Source organism: Salvelinus alpinus, chromosome 19 (genome assembly GCF_045679555.1).
Source record: "Salvelinus alpinus chromosome 19, SLU_Salpinus.1, whole genome shotgun sequence".
Lineage (NCBI taxonomy): Eukaryota > Metazoa > Chordata > Actinopteri > Salmoniformes > Salmonidae > Salvelinus > Salvelinus alpinus.
Window position 1 is genome coordinate 2,372,501 of NC_092104.1, and position 19,099 is coordinate 2,391,599.

A 19,099-nucleotide genomic window follows, 5' to 3' on the forward strand; every position below is an offset into this window, starting at 1 on the left:
ATATGTTTTGTTAACCAAGCTGTCAGCTATTGGACTGCTTCCAGATAAATTGGCTTTATAAGCCACAGCTAGCGAGGAAACCCTCTCTATCGATGGACTGAAGTTAATAGCATTGATTGTGGATATTATGTTTTGTCTCTACAGGGACTCCAGTGAATCGTATTCCAATCATGGCCAAGCAGGTGTTGGATCTGTACACGCTCTACAAGCTGGTCACAGAAAAAGGCGGCTTAGTGGAGGTCATCAATAAGAAAATATGGCGTGAGATCACCAAAGGCCTCAACCTCCCTACCTCCATCACCAGCGCAGCGTTCACCCTGCGAACACAGTGAGTGACACTGCTGGCGATAAATAACCTGATAACCTGTAGGGCCATCGCATATCACTTGACTCTACACCAGTAGTGGTGCAGGGGGTCTCAGAGAGCTAAGAGTCTCTACACCAGTAGTGGTGGTGCAGGGGGTCTCAGAGAGCTAAGAGTCTCTACACCAGTAGTGGTGCAGGGGGTCTCAGAGAGCTAAGAGTCTCTACACCAGTAGTGGTGGTGCAGGGGGTCTCAGAGAGCTAAGAGTCTCTACACCAGTAGTGGTGGTGCAGGGGGTCTCAGAGAGCTAAGAGTCTCTACACCAGTAGTGGTGCAGGGGGTCTCAGAGAGCTAAGAGTCTCTACACCAGTAGTGGTGGTGCAGGGGGTCTCAGAGAGCTAAGAGTCTCTACACCAGTAGTGGTGCAGGGGGTCTCAGAGAGCTAAGATTCTCTACACCAGTAGTGGTGGTGCAGGGGGTCTCAGAGAGCTAAGAGTCTCTACACCAGTAGTGGTGCAGGAGGTCTCAGAGAGCTAAGAGTCTCTACACCAGTAGTGGTGGTGCAGGGTGTCTCAGAGAGCTAAGAGTCTCTACACCAGTAGTGGTGCAGGGGGTCTCAGAGAGCTAAGAGTCTCTACACCAGTAGTGGTGGTGCAGGGGGTCTCAGAGAGCTAAGAGTCTCTACACCAGTAGTGGTGCAGGGGGTCTCAGCGAGCTAAGAGTCTCTACACCAGTAGTGGTGGTGCAGGGGGTCTCAGAGAGCTAAGAGTCTCTACACCAGTAGTGGTGCAGGGGGTCTCAGAGAGCTAAGAGTCTCTACACCAGTAGTGGTGGTGCAGGGGGTCTCAGAGAGCTAAGAGTCTCTACACCAGTAGTGGTGGTGCAGGGGGTCTCAGAGAGCTAAGAGTCTCTACACCAGTAGTGGTGGTGCAGGGGGTCTCAGAGAGCTAAGAGTCTCTACACCAGTAGTGGTGCAGGAGGTCTCAGAGAGCTAAGAGTCTCTACACCAGTAGTGGTGGTGCAGGGGGTCTCAGAGAGCTAAGAGTCTCTACACCAGTAGGGGTGCAGGGGGTCTCAGAGAGCTAAGAGTCTCTACACCAGTAGGGGTGCAGGGGGTCTCAGAGAGCTAAGAGTCTCTACACCAGTGGTGGTGCAGGGGGTCTCAGAGAGCTAAGAGTCTCTACACCAGTAGTGGTGGTGCAGGGGGTCTCAGAGAGCTAAGAGTCTCTACACCAGTGGTGGTGCAGGGGGTCTCAGAGAGCTAAGAGTCTCTACACCAGTAGTGGTGCAGGGACCACAAGTGTTATATGAGATATATGACTAGATATACAGTATGATGTTATATATGATTAGATATATGATGTTATATATGACTAGATATACAGTATGATTATATATATGACTAGATATACAGTATGATGTTATATATGATTAGATATATGATGTTATATATGACTAGATATACAGTATGATTATATATATGACTAGATATACAGTATGATGTTATATATGACTAGATATATGATGTTATATATGACTAGATATACAGTATGATGTTATATATGATTAGATATATGATGTTATATATGACTAGATATATGTTGTTATATATGACTAGATATATGATGTTATATATGACTAGATATACAGTATGATGTTATATATGATTAGATATATGATGTTATATATGACTAGATATATGTTGTTATATATGACTAGATATATGATGTTATATATGACTAGATATACAGTATGATTATATATATGACTAGATATACAGTATGATGTTATATATGACTAGATATATGATGTTATATATGACTAGATATATGATTAGATCTATGGTTAGATCTGTGTCTGTATTAATACTACAGTTGATTCCTAATACACCATAATGTTACGTAAGGTCTGGACTTCTCTCTAACACCCATCCTGTTGTTATTCTTAGAAACACACATTCTATCACCACTGCTGTGCAGTACTGTAATTATGTTTTAGCAGACACTTCGTAGGCACAATAACATTCATTATTCTGCTACGATGTTGACTACATTACTACCATTACGGCCTGGATAATGCATGATAATGATAGAGTCGGAGAAGAGGGTTAACTGTACTGTCCTGACCGCAATGAAGTGCAGAACAGAAGAAAGCCTGTTGATATACAGTGCATTCGGAAAGTATTCAGACCCCTTGACTTTTTCCACATTTTGTTATGTTACAGCCTTATTCTAAAATTGATTAAATAGACCCCCCCCCCCCCCCCCCCCCCTTAATCAATCTACACACAATATCACATAATGACAAAGTGAAAACAGGTTTTTTATTTAAAAAATTGCAAATGTATTAAAAATAAAAAACAGAAATACCTTATTTACATAAGTATTCAGACCCTTTGCTATGAGACTCGAAATTGAGCTCAGGTGCATCCTGTTTCCATTGATCATCCTTGAGATGTTTCTACAATTTACCTAATTTACCTGTGGTAAATTCAATTGATTGGACATGATTTGTAAAGGCACATACCTGTCTACAGGGTCCCACATTTGACAGTGCACGTCAGAGCAAAAAGCAAGCCATGAAGTCAAAGGAATTGTACGTAGAGTTCCGAGAGAGGATTGTGTCAAGGCACAGACCAAAAAGACGTCTGTAGCTTTGAAGGTCCCCAAGAACACAGTGTTCTCCATTACTCTTAAATGGAAGAAGGTTGGAACCACCAAGACTCTTCCTAGAGCTGGCCACTCGGCCAAACTGAGCAATCGGTGGAGAAGGACCTTGGTCAGGGACGTGACACTACACATCCAAGTATATCTTACCAAATTATGAAAGACAAGCATTGTAATTTTGGAAGACGTGAAACACTATCAACTGTTGAAATCTGTTGTGATGTTTTTAAAACGGTATAAACTGCCTTAATTTAGCTGGACCCCATTTAAGAACAACCGAAAGCTGGTCTTAGCAGTAACATTTGTATTGATTATGGATCCCCGTTAGATCCAGAATAAATACAATACACATTTTTACCGCTAAGACCAGCTTTCAGTTGCTCTAAAATATCCCCAGCAGTTCATACTGAAAATGGCACTTTGGCTCACGTTTTTAAGGACACACTTCAGATATTTCCAAATTCTCTCAGTGCAAGCTCACATAAAACTGGTCCCATCTCAGTGCAAACAAACTCAGATAAGACGTGTAAATTACCAAACCTGAAGATTTGGGTTTGAAAATAGAGGAGTGCTGGCCTTAACAGGTCGAAATTGTAAACGAGAATGTATTTGACAATTGAGCTGGCTTAACACCAGCTAAAAATAGAGCCCTGAATGTTTTATAGGTTGGCTGTTGTAATAAATTACATAATGTTGACATCCAGGATGACACAAGCATTATGGCAGCCTCTTGGTGTAAAACTTCTCCTTCAATAAAACATTGTGAAATGTCCTGTTCCCCGATCCCTTCCTACAGGTATATGAAGTACCTCTACCCGTACGAATGTGAAAAGAGAGGTCTGAGCTCCCCCGGAGAGCTCCAGGCAGCTATCGACAGTAACCGCCGCGAGGGACGTCGTCAGAGCTACGGGTCGGCCATCTTTAACTACTCTCCAATGGGGACAACCTCCATCGTCTCCTCCCCCAAGATGAGCATGCCTCACCTGGCCATGTCCACCCTCAATGGAGCACATGTGACCCAGGGACACAACATCAAGAAAGGTGAGACACATGTCATGTGACCAGGAAGAAGCTGCCGTGCTGCAGTTGTGGCTACCATAGGGACGGTGTTGTGTAAGATTCATTCAAAATAAAATAAAATAAAATGTTATTTGTCACATACACATGGTTAGCAGATGTTAATGCGAGTGTAGCGAAATGCTTGTGCTTCTAGTTCCGACAATGCAGTAATATCTAACAAGTAATCTAACCTAACAATTTCACAACAACTACCTTATACACACAAGTGTAAAGGAATGAATAATGTACGTAAAAATATGTACATAAAAAAATATATGAATGAGTGATGGCCGAACGGCATAGGCAAGATGCAGTAGATGGTATCGAGTACAGTATATATGTAACGGATGTGAAATGGCTAGCTAGTTAGCGGGTGCGCGCTAGTAGCGTTTCAATCAGTTACGTCACTTGCTCTGAAACCTAGAAGTAGTGTTGCTCCTTGCTCTGCAAGGGCCGCGGCCTTTGTGGAGCGATGGGTAACGACGCTTCGTGGGTGACCGTTGTTGATGTGTGCAGAGGGTCCCTGGTTCGCGCCCGTGTCGGGGCGAGGGGACGGTACTAAAGTTAAACTGTTACATATACATATGAGATGAGTAATGTAGGGTATGTAAACATATAAAAGTGGCATAGTTTAAAGTGACTAGTGATACATTTATTACATACATTTTTCCATTATTAAAGTGGCTAGAGAGTTGAGTCAGTATGTTGGCAGCAGCCACTCAATGTTAGTGATGGCTGTTTAACAGTCTGATGGCCTTGAGATAGAAGCTGTTTTTCAGTCTCTCGGTCCCTGCTCTGATGCACCTGTACTGACCTCGCCTTCTGAATGATAGCGGGGTGAACAGGCAGTGGCTCGGGTGGTTGTTGTCCTTGATGATCTTTTTGGCCTTCCTGTGACATCGGGTGGTGTAGGTGTCCTGGAGGGCAGGTAGTTTGCCCCCGGTGATGCGTTGTGCAGACCTCACTACCCTCTGGAGAGCCGTACAGTTATGGGCAGAGCAGTTGCCGTACCAGGCGGTGATACAGCCCGACAGGATGCTCTCGATTGTGCATCTGTAAAAGTTAGTGAGTGTTTTTGGTGACAAGCCAAATTTCTTCAGCCTCCTGAGGTTGAAAAGGCGCTACTGCGCCTTCTTCACAACGCTGTCTGTGTGGGTGGACCATTTCAGTTTGTCCGTGATGTGTACGCCGAGGAACTTAAAACTTTCTACCCTCCACTATTCCTGTATCAGACTGGCACCCAGGCTACTATAGGGACGGTGTTGTGTAGGATTCACTCCTGCATCAGACTGGCACCCAGGCTACTATAGGGACGGCGTTGTGTAGGATTCACTCCTGCATCAGACTGGCACCCAGGCTACTATAGGGACGGTGTTGTTTGTTGCTCACTGATTTGAAAGACGTGTGTGTCCATGACCTGACTGTTGAATTTAATGACACAGGATGGAGTGAAGACACAATGCTCAGGAATTTTGATTTCCTTGTAAAAAATAAAAATCTCCTCTCATAATTTGATGCTGTAATTTCCCACAAGGTTTGAATATCAAACCGGACATTTTATGACAGAGTATTGACCACTGCCTGAGAAAACATCTGTACTGACAACCATAAGAACTTCCTGAGCATATAAATGCCTACAGAACGCCCAACTTTTTTCTCAGGGATTTGGTTCAAAGCAAAAGACGCATTTCCCAAGATCCGAAAGAAAGAAAATGGACAATAAACTATAAACTATTCTTCTTTAAAACTCTCTCTTGAAAAAGTGATTTTTAATCTCAATTAGACTAACCTGGTAAAAATAAATCAATGAATTCTTCTCTCTATTTTAACCCAGAGGATGGTCTGATGGCGGGTTGTCTGTCGGGTCGTGTGGGGGGGATGCCCATGTCTCTGGGAGGTCACCCCCAAGCCGTGGCAGCTCAGGCGGCTGCAGCGGTACAGGCTGCAGCGTTGGAGCAGCTGAGGGAGAAGCTGGAGAGCGGGGAGCCGCCGGAGAAGATGGTGATGGCCGAGGAGCAACAGAGACTCATGCAGCACGCGGTGCAGCAGAACCTCCTCGCCATGGCAACACAGCTTCCCATGAACATCAAGATCAACAACCGAGCTGAGCGGATGAGAGGTGAGATAAACCAACGCTAAAGTTACTAATGTTGCTATTCTGAATATCAGCTGTGTCTGGAATGACACCCTATTCTCCATACAGTGCACTACTTGGGTGCCATTTTGGACACAGTTACTAAAAATGTGTTTATCTGTTATTATGTCCTGAGGTGAGACAAATCAATACAGTTACCTTATTAATGTGGACTTATGCGTGTCTGATATTATGAATAGAGGATGTGTCTGAAACAATGTGTATTAAACCCTGGATGACCGACGGGGCAATGTATTGAAGCCACAGGGCCTCCATCTTGGCACTCCTCTTCCGTTGTAAAAAATATTCTGGAAGTTATAGAAATGTATTTTTATTAAATGTCTACATTCGTTTTTAACACGTTTATTTTATTACAGACACTTTAATGCATACTTTTAAATTATATTATGTCAGGTAAACATAAAAATAAATAAAATATTTATAAAAAAATCCTTAAATATAAAATCTTTGAAATAATTTTTTTTACATTTTCTTCTTGAAACATTTAATTGAAATACTGTAAAATGTCATTCATTCCTATGGAGGACTGCTCTCACTGGGGAGAGACAATATGGCCGACCGGAGGCTTCTAAACCTCTCAAAGGCCGATACATAGCATCATGGTTTATATACATCACTGGTCTGAAATGGCACCATACTTCCTATATAGTGCGTTTCTTTGACAAAACAACACCAAAAATTATTATACATACACGTATGTATCTGTTATTATGAATACAGGTTAAAATGGTAACCAATTCTCTATATAATGCGGTACTTTTGACCAGAGCCTGTCTCTAGCTATAGGGAACAGGGCCGGGCTCCCAATTACTGTACAATCAGCTGACCTGTCTCCAGCTATAGGGAACAGGGCAGGGCTCCCAATTACTGTACAATCAGCTGACCTGTCTCCAGCTATAGGGAACAGGGCAGGGCTCCCAATTACTGTACAATCAGCTGACCTGTCTCCAGCTATAGGGAACAGAGCAGGGCTCCCAATTACATTCAGCTGACCTGTCTCCAGCTATAGGGAACAGGGCAGGGCTCCCAATTACATTCAGCTGACCTGTCTCCAGCTATAGGGAACAGGGCAGGGCTCCCAATTACATGCAGCTGACCTGTCTCCAGCTATAGGGAACAGGGCAGGGCTCCCAATTACATTCAGCTGACCTGTCTCCAGCTATAGGGAACAGGGCAGGGCTCCCAATTACATGCAGCTGACCTGTCTCCAGCTATAGGGAACAGGGCAGGGCTCCCAATTACATGCGGCTGACCTGTCTCCAGCTATAGGGAAACAGGGCAGGGCTCCCAATTACATGCAGCTGACCTGTCTCCAGCTATAGGGAACAGGGCCGGGCTCCCAATTACATTCAGCTGACCTGTCTCCAGCTATAGGGAACAGGGCAGGGCTCCCAATTACATTCAGCTGACCTGTCTCCAGCTATAGGGAACAGGGCAGGGCTCCCAATTACATGCAGCTGACCTGTCTCCAGCTATAGGGAACAGGGCAGGGCTCCCAATTACATGCGGCTGACCTGTCTCCAGCTATAGGGAAACAGGGCAGGGCTCCCAATTACATGCAGCTGACCTGTCTCCAGCTATAGGGAACAGGGCCGGGCTCCCAATTACATTCAGCTGACCTGTCTCCAGCTATAGGGAACAGGGCAGGGCTCCCAATTACATGCAGCTGGGAGTCGATTGTTCCTTGAGCGGATGGTCAGGGGGTCGGAAAATAGTTGTAATATAATCTGTTCACTGTCTTCAGAAAGTTTTCACACACCATTACTTTTTCCACATTTTACAGCCTGAATTTTTAAATTAAATTATTAAATTGTGATTAAATTGTGATTTTGTGTCACTGGCCTAAACACAATACCCCAAAATGTCAAAGTGGAATTATGTTTTTAGAGATGTTTAGAACTGACAAATAAAATGAAAAGCTGAAAGGTGTTGAGTCGATATGTATTTAACCCCATTGTTATGGCAAGCAGGAACAATGTTCTTAAAAAGTCAGATAAGTTGCATGGATTCACTCTGTCTGCAATAATAGTGTTTAACATGATTTTTGAATTACCTCATCTCTGTAACCCCACACATACAATTATCTGGAAGGTCCCTCAGTTTGAACAGTGAATTTCTAGCACAGATTCAACCAGGAGAAGGGACGTTTCAATGCCTCACAAAGAAGAGCACCTATTGGTAGATGGGTAAAAAAAAAAAAAAAAGCAGACATTGAATATCACTTTGAGCTTGGTGAAGTTATTAACTACACTTTGGATGGTGTATCAATACACCCAGTCACTACAAAGACACAAGCGTCCTTCCTAACTCTGTTGCCGGAGAGGAAGGAAATCACTCAGGGATTTCACCATGAGGCCAATGGTGACTTTAAAACCGTTACAGAGTTTAATGGCTGTAATAGGAGAACACTGAGGATGGATCAACAACATTGTAGTTACCGCACAATACTAACCTAAATGACAGAGTGAAAAGGAAGACTGTACAGAATAAAAATATTCCAAAACATGCATTTTTGCAGTAAGACACTAAAGTAAAACTGCCAAAAATGTGTCAAAGAAATGAACGCTAAGTCCTGAGTAGAAAATTTTATGTTTGGGGCAAATACAACACAACACATCACTGAGTACCACTCTTCATATTTTAAAGCATGGTGGTGGCTGCATCATATTATGGGTATGCTTGTCATTGTCAAGGACTAGGAAGTTTTTTAGGATGAAAAGAAACGTAATAGAGTTAAGCACAGGCAACATCCTCGAGGAACCCCTGGTTCATTCTGCTTTCCACCAGACACTGGGAGACAAATTCACCTTTCAGCAGGACAATAACCTCAAACACAAGGCAAAATATACACTGGAGTTGTTTACCAAGACGACATTGAATGTTCCTGAGTGGCCTAGTTACAGTTTTGACTTAAATCAGTTTGAAAATCTATGGCAAGACTTGAAAATGGCTGTCTAGCTATGATCAACAACCAACTTGACGGAGATTCAATAATTTAAAAAAGAATAACGGGCAAATATTGTACAATCCAGGTGTGCAAATCTCTTAGACTTTCCCAGAAAGACTCACAGCTGTAATCACTGCCCAAGGTGATTCTAACATGTAATGACTCAGTGGTGTGAATACTTATGTAAGTATTCTGAGGATGGTAGCTGACTCTATAGCCACTCATATCTGTCATATCTTTAATCTGAGCCAAGAGGAAAGTCTTTGTGCTCAGGCCTGGAGGGAAGCCAAAGTTTTTCCGCTGCCCAAGAGTGGTAAAGCGGTCTGTACTGGTTCTAACAGCAGACCTATAAGTTTGTGTTTGACCAAATACAATGCTATTTTTCTGTAAACAAATTAACAACGGACTTTTAGCATGCTTATGGAGAAGGGCACTCAACATGTATTGCACAGACACAAATGACGGATGATTGGTTGAAAGAAATTGATAATAAGAATATTGTGGGAGCTGTACTGTTAGATTTCAGTGCAGCCTTTGATATTATTGACCATAACCTATTGTTGAAAAAACGTATGTGTTATGGCTTTTCAACCTCTGCCATATCGTGGATTCAGAGCTATCTATCTAATAGAACTCAAAGGGTTTTCTTTAATGGAAGCTTCTCTAATGTCAAACATGTAAAGTGTGGTGTACCGCAGGGCAGCTCTCTAGGCCCTCTACTCTTTTCTATTTTTACCAATTACCTGCCACTGGTGTTAAACAAAGCCTGTGTGTCCATGTATGCTGATGATTCAACCATATACGCATCAGCAACCACAGCTAATGAAGTCACTGAAACCCTTAACAAAGAGTTGCAGTCTGTTTTGGAATGGGTGGCCAGTAATAAACTGGTCCTGAACATCTCTAAAACTAAGAGTATTGTATTTGGTACAAATCATTCCCTAAGTTCTAGACCTGGTAATGAATGGTGTGGCTGCTGAACAAGTACGAGGAGGAAACTAAATTACTTAGTGTTACCTTAGATTGTAAGCTTTCATGGTCAAAGCATATAGATTCAATGGTTGTAAAGATGGGGTGAGGTCTGTCCGTAATAAAGAGATGCTCTGCTTTTTTGACACCACACTCCACAAAGCAATAGTTTTGTCTAATCTTGATTATTGTCCAGTCGTGTGGTCCAGTGCTGCAAGGAAAGACCTAGTTAAGCTGCAGCTGGCCCAGAACAGAGCGGCACGTCTTGCTCTTCATTGTAATCAGAGGGCTGATATTAATACTATGCATGCCAGTGTCTCTTGGCTAAGAGTTGAGGAGAGACTGCTCTGACACACACACGTATCCCACCAGACATGCCATCAGGGGTCTTTTCACAGTCCCCAAATCTAGAACAATTTCAAGAAAGCGTACAGTATTATATAGAGCCCTTATTGCATGGAACTTCCTTCCATCTCATATTGCTCAAATAAACAGCAAACCTGGTTTCAAATAACAGATAAAGCAACACCTCACGGCACAACGCCTCTCCCTTATCTGACATAGATAGTTTGTGTGTACACATTGATATGTAGGCTACGTGTGTCTTTACATTTTTGTTATGTAGTTCTGTCCTTGAGCCGTTCTTGTCTATTGATGTTCTGTATTATGTTTCATGTTTTGTGTGGAACACCAGGAAGAGTAGCTACTGCTTTTGCAACAGCTAATGGGGATCCTAAAAAAAAGAATACAAAAAAATACCAAATTAAATATTTCTGTATTTCATTTTTGAATACTTTTGCAAACATTTCTAAAAAAACATGTTTTCACTTTGTCATTTTGGGCTATTGTGTGTAGATGGGTGAGGGGGGAAAAAATCGATTGAATCCATTTTGAATTCAGGCCGTAACACAACAAAATATGCAATAGGTCAAGGGATGTGAATACTTACTGAAGGCACTGTATAGTATTTAACAAAAACAGAATCATTTCAAACCTTGATTAAATTGGGATACGATCACATATGCCTCTTTATTTAAACGTGGAGATACTTGGGAACAGATTTCCTGAATTAAAATCATGTTGAGCTTATTTCCTGGTGATTTTACAGGCTTTTATGTCCAATGACCAAAATTATATATATATATATAGTACAAATAAAGAAAAAGCCTTGAATGAGTAGATGTGTCCAAACCTTTGACTGGTACTAATATAGTAACAGTCAAAGGTTTGGACACACCTACTCATTCAAGGCTTTTTCTTTATTTGTACTATTTTCTACATTGTAAAATAATAGTGAAGACATCAAATCTATAAAATAACACATATGGAATCATGTGGTAACCAAAAAAGTACTAAACAAATTAAAATATATTTTAGATTCTTCAAAGTAGCCACCCTTTGCCTTGATGACAGGTTTGCACACTCTTGGCATTCTCTCAACCAGCTTCACCTGGAATGCTTTTCCAACAGTCACACTCTTTTAAGATCAGAAATGATTGGGGAACCCTGGAACAGGGTGTCATTTCAGACGCATCCACAGTTACTAATGTGAATACACATGTTTATTCATTGTTATGCCCTTATAATGTTGTAATATTGATGCAATTATGATGTATAACTGTGACACACACACATACATTAATAATTTCAAAACTCACAGAGAAGCATTTGGAGAAAAAATATTGTAATTTAGAGATGATTCCCTTATTGTGTATTACAGTGGGGTTCTGTAACACATCCTGCTTAATATCCAACTAACCCAACTCAATCTACAGTGGGGTTCTGTAACACATCCTGCTTCATATCCAACTAACCCAACTCAATCTACAGTGGGGTTCTGTAACACATCCTGCTTCATATCCAACTAACCCAACTCAATTTGCAGTCGTTTTTACCGCCACAAAAATAACACCACATCTTTGACAAATGTTATTGTTCTGTGTTCCGGAGTGTATCAGAGTTCTAGAACTTCTCCTTCTAGAACCCAGGCTATTTATTCTTCTCCAACATGTGATTGGCGTGTCAATGTTACTGTTTGTCCTCTACTATTATATAACTAGGGGTTTTTTAAGCTGTATAGCACAGTGGTGGTATGCCGACATCAAGTAAGAGTATTTCACCATACGATAGGTGAGTCACTATTACACACAAACACACACAGTTCATCATAAACATCTGCAATGTGATGTCTGAGGACTTCTTCGATGTCATGAAGAAATACTGCTTCCATGACTACGGGGGGGGGGGGGGGGGGCAGAGCTGCCCGCCCACTCTGTTGATGGTTCTCAGCGTCGCGGGTGTTTACGACAAGCCATAAGTCATACATTACTGACTAATAGAGACTAAAGGAAGAATGAGGGGGCCTATCTGCTCAGGTGTGGTTTCATCTCTCTCCACATGACTGCCTCTCAGGCATTAGTTATAATTGTGGGCCTTTCCCCCGAAAGCTTAATGGTAGAATGAGTCAGAATCTTTCACAGGTTAATTCCTCTACTGTCTGACCCGACCAGTCTGGCTGGGCTGCAACCCAACATATAAACACCATCATTTACAGATTACATCAAAACTTGTATTAAATATGGCAGCCTAGGCCAGAGAACGCCCGCAAAATGTTCTGTAACAGCTGTTTTGATCTAAACTCTAAAATTATATAGTATATTTAGTGTGTATCTGCACATTAATGATATTTTACAGAAATTAAACTTTACAATATTCTTGCATGTTGTTCTTATTTGGGAGAAGATTGTTGCAAGCCTTGTTTTTTTTCCCATGAGTAGCTACACGTTCTCCAAGTGCCTGCCTGCCTGTCAGTCTGTGTGTGTGTGTGTGTGTTATGATATGATGTCACACGTCTCCTCAGGGAGATAACCCGTTGCCGATAACCGACATGTACAAATGGTTCGCTACATCTTTTGACAGTTCCCTTTCCCTCAGAACTCTTTAATAAACTGCTTCTTACCCTGTCACTCTAGGAGTTATCGCCAATACTCTGCCGAACGCTTCTCTCCTGCTCCTTGTGTTCCCTTTTTAAATGCTGATATTGAGTTTTCCTCTCTCTCGCCTCCTGACAGATGATAGACAAGAGACTCCATTGAACCTGTCTACCAGCGGCATTAGCAGCATCAACATGTCAATAGAAATAGATGGAGTTGTCTACACAGGTAAATAGAGGGGCCGTTTGCTGATGTAATTGCAGGCAGGAAATTCAATAAGTTATAGCAGCACCCTGGCGCTTAGTCCTCCACGCAATTTGATGTCTTTGCTATAAAATCCATCGTAATGAAGTGGCCGTCCAATAGAGTTAAAAAAGTTAAATATCTCAGAATTGAGGCTGTGGATGGGAGATCGATGGGGTTTATTGTCTTAGACGTGCCCGGGAGAGAGGCCACGGCAGGTTTAGCCTCCACACCTCCTGCATGACTGTTCACCACCTCCTCCTCTGCCTTCGAGCAATGGGGTAATTACCTCAAGATAGGTAGGCCAGACAGTTCATGTCGTGGCGTAAAGAATAAGCCTGCTGGTGGAAATCTTCCAGTGAGGTTGAAGTGGCCATTAACATCAGATATAGTTGAGATCTATCTATCTGTCTGTCTGTCTGAAACACCATGTTCAGTGAGGTAGACTGCAGTGTCTGTGTCAGTTGTCCAATTCATGGTTGTTTAGGTGTGACAATGTGTTATTTGTTAGTTAGTGAGTTGATAGGTCATCATAGTATTTGTCTAATTGTGACATTACAGTAAGTTGTAAATACTATTATATTAATCTGCCCCAAAAAACTGGTTGTAAGAACATGTAGAAATGTACAGTACCAATTAAACTACTACTACTAGTAGTATCAGTAGTAGTAGTATCAATAGTAGTAGTAGTAGTAGTATCAGTAGTAGTAGTAGTAGTAGTAGTATCAGTAGTAGTAGTATCAGTAGTAGTAGTAGTAGTAGTAGTAGTAGTATCAGTAGTAGTAGTAGTAGTAGTATCAGTAGTAGTAGTAGTATCAGTAGTAGTAATCGTAGTAATATCAGTAGTAGTAGTAGTAGTAGTATCAGTAGTAGTAGTAGTAGTATCAGTAGTAGTAGTAGTATCAGTAGTAGTAGTATCAGTATTAGTAGTATCAGTAGTAGTAGTAGTGGTAGTAGTAGTAGTATCAGTTGTAGTAGTATCAGTAGTAGTAGTATCAGTAGTAGTGGTAGTAGTAGTAGTATCAGTAGTAGTAGTATCAGTAGTAGTATCATTAGTATCAGTAGTAGTAGTATCAGTAGTAGTAGTAGTGGTAGTAGTATCAGTAGTAGTGGTAGTAGTAGTAGTATCAGTAGTAGTAGTAGTTGTATCAGTAGTAGTAGTATCAGTAGTAGTAGTAGTAGTATCAGTAGTAGTAGTATCAGTAGTAGTATCAGTAGTAGTAGTGCTAGTAGTATCAGTAGTAGTGGTAGTAGTAGTATCAGTAGTAGTGGTAGTAGTAGTAGCAGTGGTAGTAGTAGTAGTAGTAGTAGTAGTAGTGATAGTAGTAGTAGTATCAGTATCAGTATCAGTAGTAGTAGTAGTAGCAGTAGTAGTATCAGCAGTAGTAGTAGTAGTAGTAGTAGCAGTAGCAGCAGTAGTAGCAGTAGTAGTAGTAGTAGTAGTAGTAGTAGTAGTAGTAGTAGTAGCAGTAGTAGTATCGGTAGTAGTAGTAGTAGTAGCAGTAGTAGTAGTAGTAGTAGTAGTAGTAGTAGCAGTAGTAGCAGTAGTAGCAGTATTGATAGTAAAACAAATATGTCATGATGAACGTGGCCATTTTAGGCCCTGTTTAGACCTGTACATGCCTCCTATCAGATCTTATGATCCGTAAACTGTACATAACACAGACAGCATCTTGGTTAAACTCCATATAATGTGCTCTCAAAGATGGAGCATGTCTTGATTCTTAAGATTTTATTTTGTCACATTAATTTATTCAACATATGAATAAATATGAAGATATATGAATATCTCAAAACAACTCTTTTAGACAAAATGGTTGGAACAATATACTCTTTAAACACGTCACATTTCCAGAGTGGTCTCTCTGCTACTTTTAACGATATGACACGTTTTATAAGTGTCATATAGGTCAGTAACCAATCACAGTTCTCCTTTAGGATTGCACGTTCAGCAAGTCACGAGCAGAGGGAGTTCCCTTTGAATCCAGTTACCATTCGTTGTGTTTGTAGTCATCATAAAATGGATCATAACTTCAGAATTAGCAGAGAACCCACTCTGGGAATGTGATGTACTTGTAAAGTATATTGTTTCCAAACAACATGTCTTCAAATTAACATAATCAAATAAGATAGTTTGAGACATTCATATTCATATTTTTTGTTGAATAAATTCATGTAAAAAAATATATATATTTCAGAATCTAGCCATCTAGAATCTAGCCATACTCCACACAGAGCTATAAGGAGTATAAAGAACCTTTATTTAACAAGGCAAGTCAGTTAAGAACAAATTCTTATTTACTATGACGGCCTACACCGGCCAACCCCTGGACGACGCTGGGCCAATTGTGCTCCGCCCTATGGGACTCCCAATCACGGCCGGTTGTGATACAGCCTGGATGTGGTCTGTACCATGTACAGTTCACAGATCATAAGGTATAATGACTCCAATATGTTGTCTGTATCATGTACAGTTCACAGATCATAAGATCTTACAGGAGGTCTCCTCCCTCCCTCCGTCTCTCCAGGTGTTCTGTTTGCCAGGAAGCCCTCCCTCCCTACGATGCTGGGTGGTCACCGGGTCCAGAACCAGAATGACACCTTCTCTCAGGGAAAGAGCAGTCCGGGGATGAACTCCTCCTCCATACAGATCCAACCGTCCTGCTCCTCCTCCTCCTCCTCCTCTACATCCTCGGTCCACGGACATGGAAACTCCTCCCCTTGAGCTGAGTCCCACCCCCAGCTCCACCCCGTAACCCCCACCCCCATCATTCCCCAAAGACAACAAGCGGTCTGAGATACCAGGAGAAAATACTTCAATTGTTTTTGAAGGTGGCTTTTCCCTTCCTCCTCCTCTTCCTCTTCCTCCTCCCTTTTCTCAATTTCCCTTATTCCAGTTGAAAGAATAAAACATTAAAAAAATTATTTACTGAGAAAATACTTCTGTAGAAAATGAAAATTCTCTCGCTCTATTCTTTTTCCTTCCTCTGAACTCTGACCTCTGAATGGTATGTAAAGAGGACCTCTGAACCACGTGTGTATGCAGATGAAGTCTGCTGTCTTTTTTTGTGTTTCCTGAGAACAGCTGCTCAGTTTGGAGCAGTGTAAACATATAGGTAAAGATATATGGTGACACATCATTAGACGCAAGGAACTGTGGGACAAAGACACTGAGAGACTGAGACATGTTGGCTCTCTGCTGACTGTCTGTCTGTCTGTCTGTCTGTCTGTCTGTCTGTCTGTCTGTCTGTCTGTCTGTCTGTCTGTCTGTCTGTCTGTCTGTCTGTCTGTCTGTCTGTCTGTCTGTCTGTCTGTCTGTCTGTCTGTCTGTCTGTCTGTCTGCCTGCCTGCCTGCCTGCCTGCCTGCCTGTCTGTCTGTCTGTCTGTCTGTCTGTCTCTCCTCCAACTGAAGAGGAGATGCTTGACCTCGTACCTGAAGAGAGAAATGCTTGTTAACCTGTAGCAGGGTTGGGGTCAATTCCATTTTAATTCGTCAATTCAGAAAATAAACCAAAATTCTAATTCCACATTTTCCTAATTGAAAAGCATTAAAGAGAATTAGCATTCAGTGTACATCCTGAGTTGGCTGGAATAGACATGGAATTGACCCCAACCCTGATCTGTAGTATGGTTTGTTTGCTCGGCATGGGAGGCCATTTTATTGTCACTCAAAAATCTTTTGTTTTCTTGTTGTTTTTTGATCACAAACCAGAGAAGATTGGTACTTTTAGCTAATAACCAAAGAAAAACAAGAGTAACCAATGAAAAGACAGTAAAGCATGAAAACGATAACATACACAGACAGCACAGATACAGTAGTGGAACCAATGACCAAACGAAAGATATACTCTATATCACAAGTATATTTCTGACAAAGCACATCCTAACAAAGCACATCTCACAGAATCAGGGAAACGTCACTTCTTCTTTCTTTTAGAGAGGAAAATATCATGTTATCTATTGAAGCTGGTTCCCGCTTTGATCAATCGATGCCGCTAGCCATCAACACATTGTTTAATGCTGTGGGACAATAGCTAGAGCGTCAAGACATGCCTTCGTCAGTAAAGGGGTAAACCAAAATAGCCTAGTAGCCTAGAGCGTTCCCCACTACCGGTCCTGGTCAGAGCCTCTTAACTAACCCTTCTCACAGAAGAGAGATTGCACGATGGCTCTGATTAAATCTGATATTGCAACACATTCGACATTGATTTAAGCTCACACTAGTATGAATAATTTATTACCAGTGAAGTTTGTGGAGAAGGCGTTACTTTGCAATCAGACGGAAACATACCTGCTGGTAGGACAATCCCCTGGCGGGGTGGTTCTGGTTAACCGAAGTCCTGGGATCCCCATCTGTAGACCACTTCAACATATTACTCTGCAGAAGGAGATATGTGGGTAGAACAGATACTATGTGGGTTAAACAGATCATATGTGGGTAGAACAGATACTATGTGGGTTAAACAGATCATATGTGGGTTAAACAGATACTATGTGGGTAGAACAGATACTATGTGGGTAGAACAGATACTATGTGGGTTAAACAGATAATATGTGGGTAGAACAGATACTATGTGGGTTAAACAGATCATATGTGGGTTAAACAGATACTATGTGGGTAGAACCGATACTATGTGGGTTAAACAGATACTATGTGGGTTAAACAGATACTATGTGGGTATAACAGATACTATGTGGGTAGAACAGATACTATGTGGGTTAAACAGATAATATGTGGGTAGAACAGATACTATGTGGGTAGAACAAATACTATGTGGGTTAAACAGATACTATGTGGGTAGAACAGATACTATGTGGGTTAAACAGATACTATGTGGGTAGAACAGATACTATGTGGGTAGAACAGATACTATGTGGGTTAAACAGATAATATGTGGGTAGAACAGATAATATGTGGGTAGAACAGATACTATGTGGGTTAAACAGATAATATGTGGGTAGAACAGATACTATGTGGGTAGAACAGATACTATGTGGGTAGAACAGATACTATGTGGGTAGAACAGATACTATGTGGGTAGAACAGATACTATGTGGGTAGAACAGATACTATGTGGGTTAAACAGATCATATGTGGGTTAAACAGATACTATGTGGGTAGAACAGATACTATGTGGGTAGAACAGATACTATGTGGGTAGAACAGATACTATGTGGGTAGAAGAGATACTATGTGGGTTAAACAGATACTATGTGGGTAGAACAGATACTATGTGGGTTAAACAGATACTATGTGGGTTAAACAGATACTATGTGGGTTAAACAGATACTATGTGGGTAGAACAGATACTATGTGGGTAGAACAGATACTATGTGGGTAGAACAGATACTATGTGGGTTAAACAGATACTATGTGGGTAGAACAGATACTATGTGGGTTAAACAGATACTATGTGGGTAGAACAGATACTATGTGGGTAGAACAGATACTATGTGGGTAGAACAGATACTATGTGGGTTAAACAGATAATATGTGGGTTAAACAGATACTATGTGGGTTAAACAGATACTATGTGGGTTAAACAGATACTATGTGGGTAGGTCAGATACTATGTGGGTAGAACAGATACTAGGTGGGTAGAACAGATACTATGTGGGTTAAACAGATACTATGTGGGTTAAACAGATACTAGGTGGGTAGAACAGATACTATGTGGGTTAAACAGATACTATGTGGGTTAAACAGATACTATGTGGGTTAAACAGATACTATGTGGGTTAAACAGATACTATGTGGGTTAAACAGATACTATGTGGGTAGAACAGATACTATGTGGGTAGAACAGATACTATGTGGGTTAA

The 19,099-nt window shown here is 41.4% G+C and overlaps 1 protein-coding gene across 2 annotated transcripts in view; it reads left to right on the forward strand.

Moving 5' to 3' along the window:
- Positions 1-18,464, forward strand: part of LOC139544883 (AT-rich interactive domain-containing protein 3A-like) — a 288,432-nt gene extending 269,968 nt beyond the window's left edge. For both annotated transcript variants that reach the window (XM_071352046.1, XM_071352047.1), the window contains 5 exons: positions 145-328; positions 3,767-4,011; positions 5,864-6,148; positions 13,172-13,261; positions 15,805-18,464. In XM_071352046.1, coding sequence (XP_071208147.1) covers positions 145-328; positions 3,767-4,011; positions 5,864-6,148; positions 13,172-13,261; positions 15,805-16,001 — 1,001 coding nt within the window. In that variant the 3' untranslated portion in view covers positions 16,002-18,464. The remainder of the gene's footprint in view (positions 1-144; positions 329-3,766; positions 4,012-5,863; positions 6,149-13,171; positions 13,262-15,804) is intronic.
- Positions 18,465-19,099: the final 635 nt, after the last annotated feature.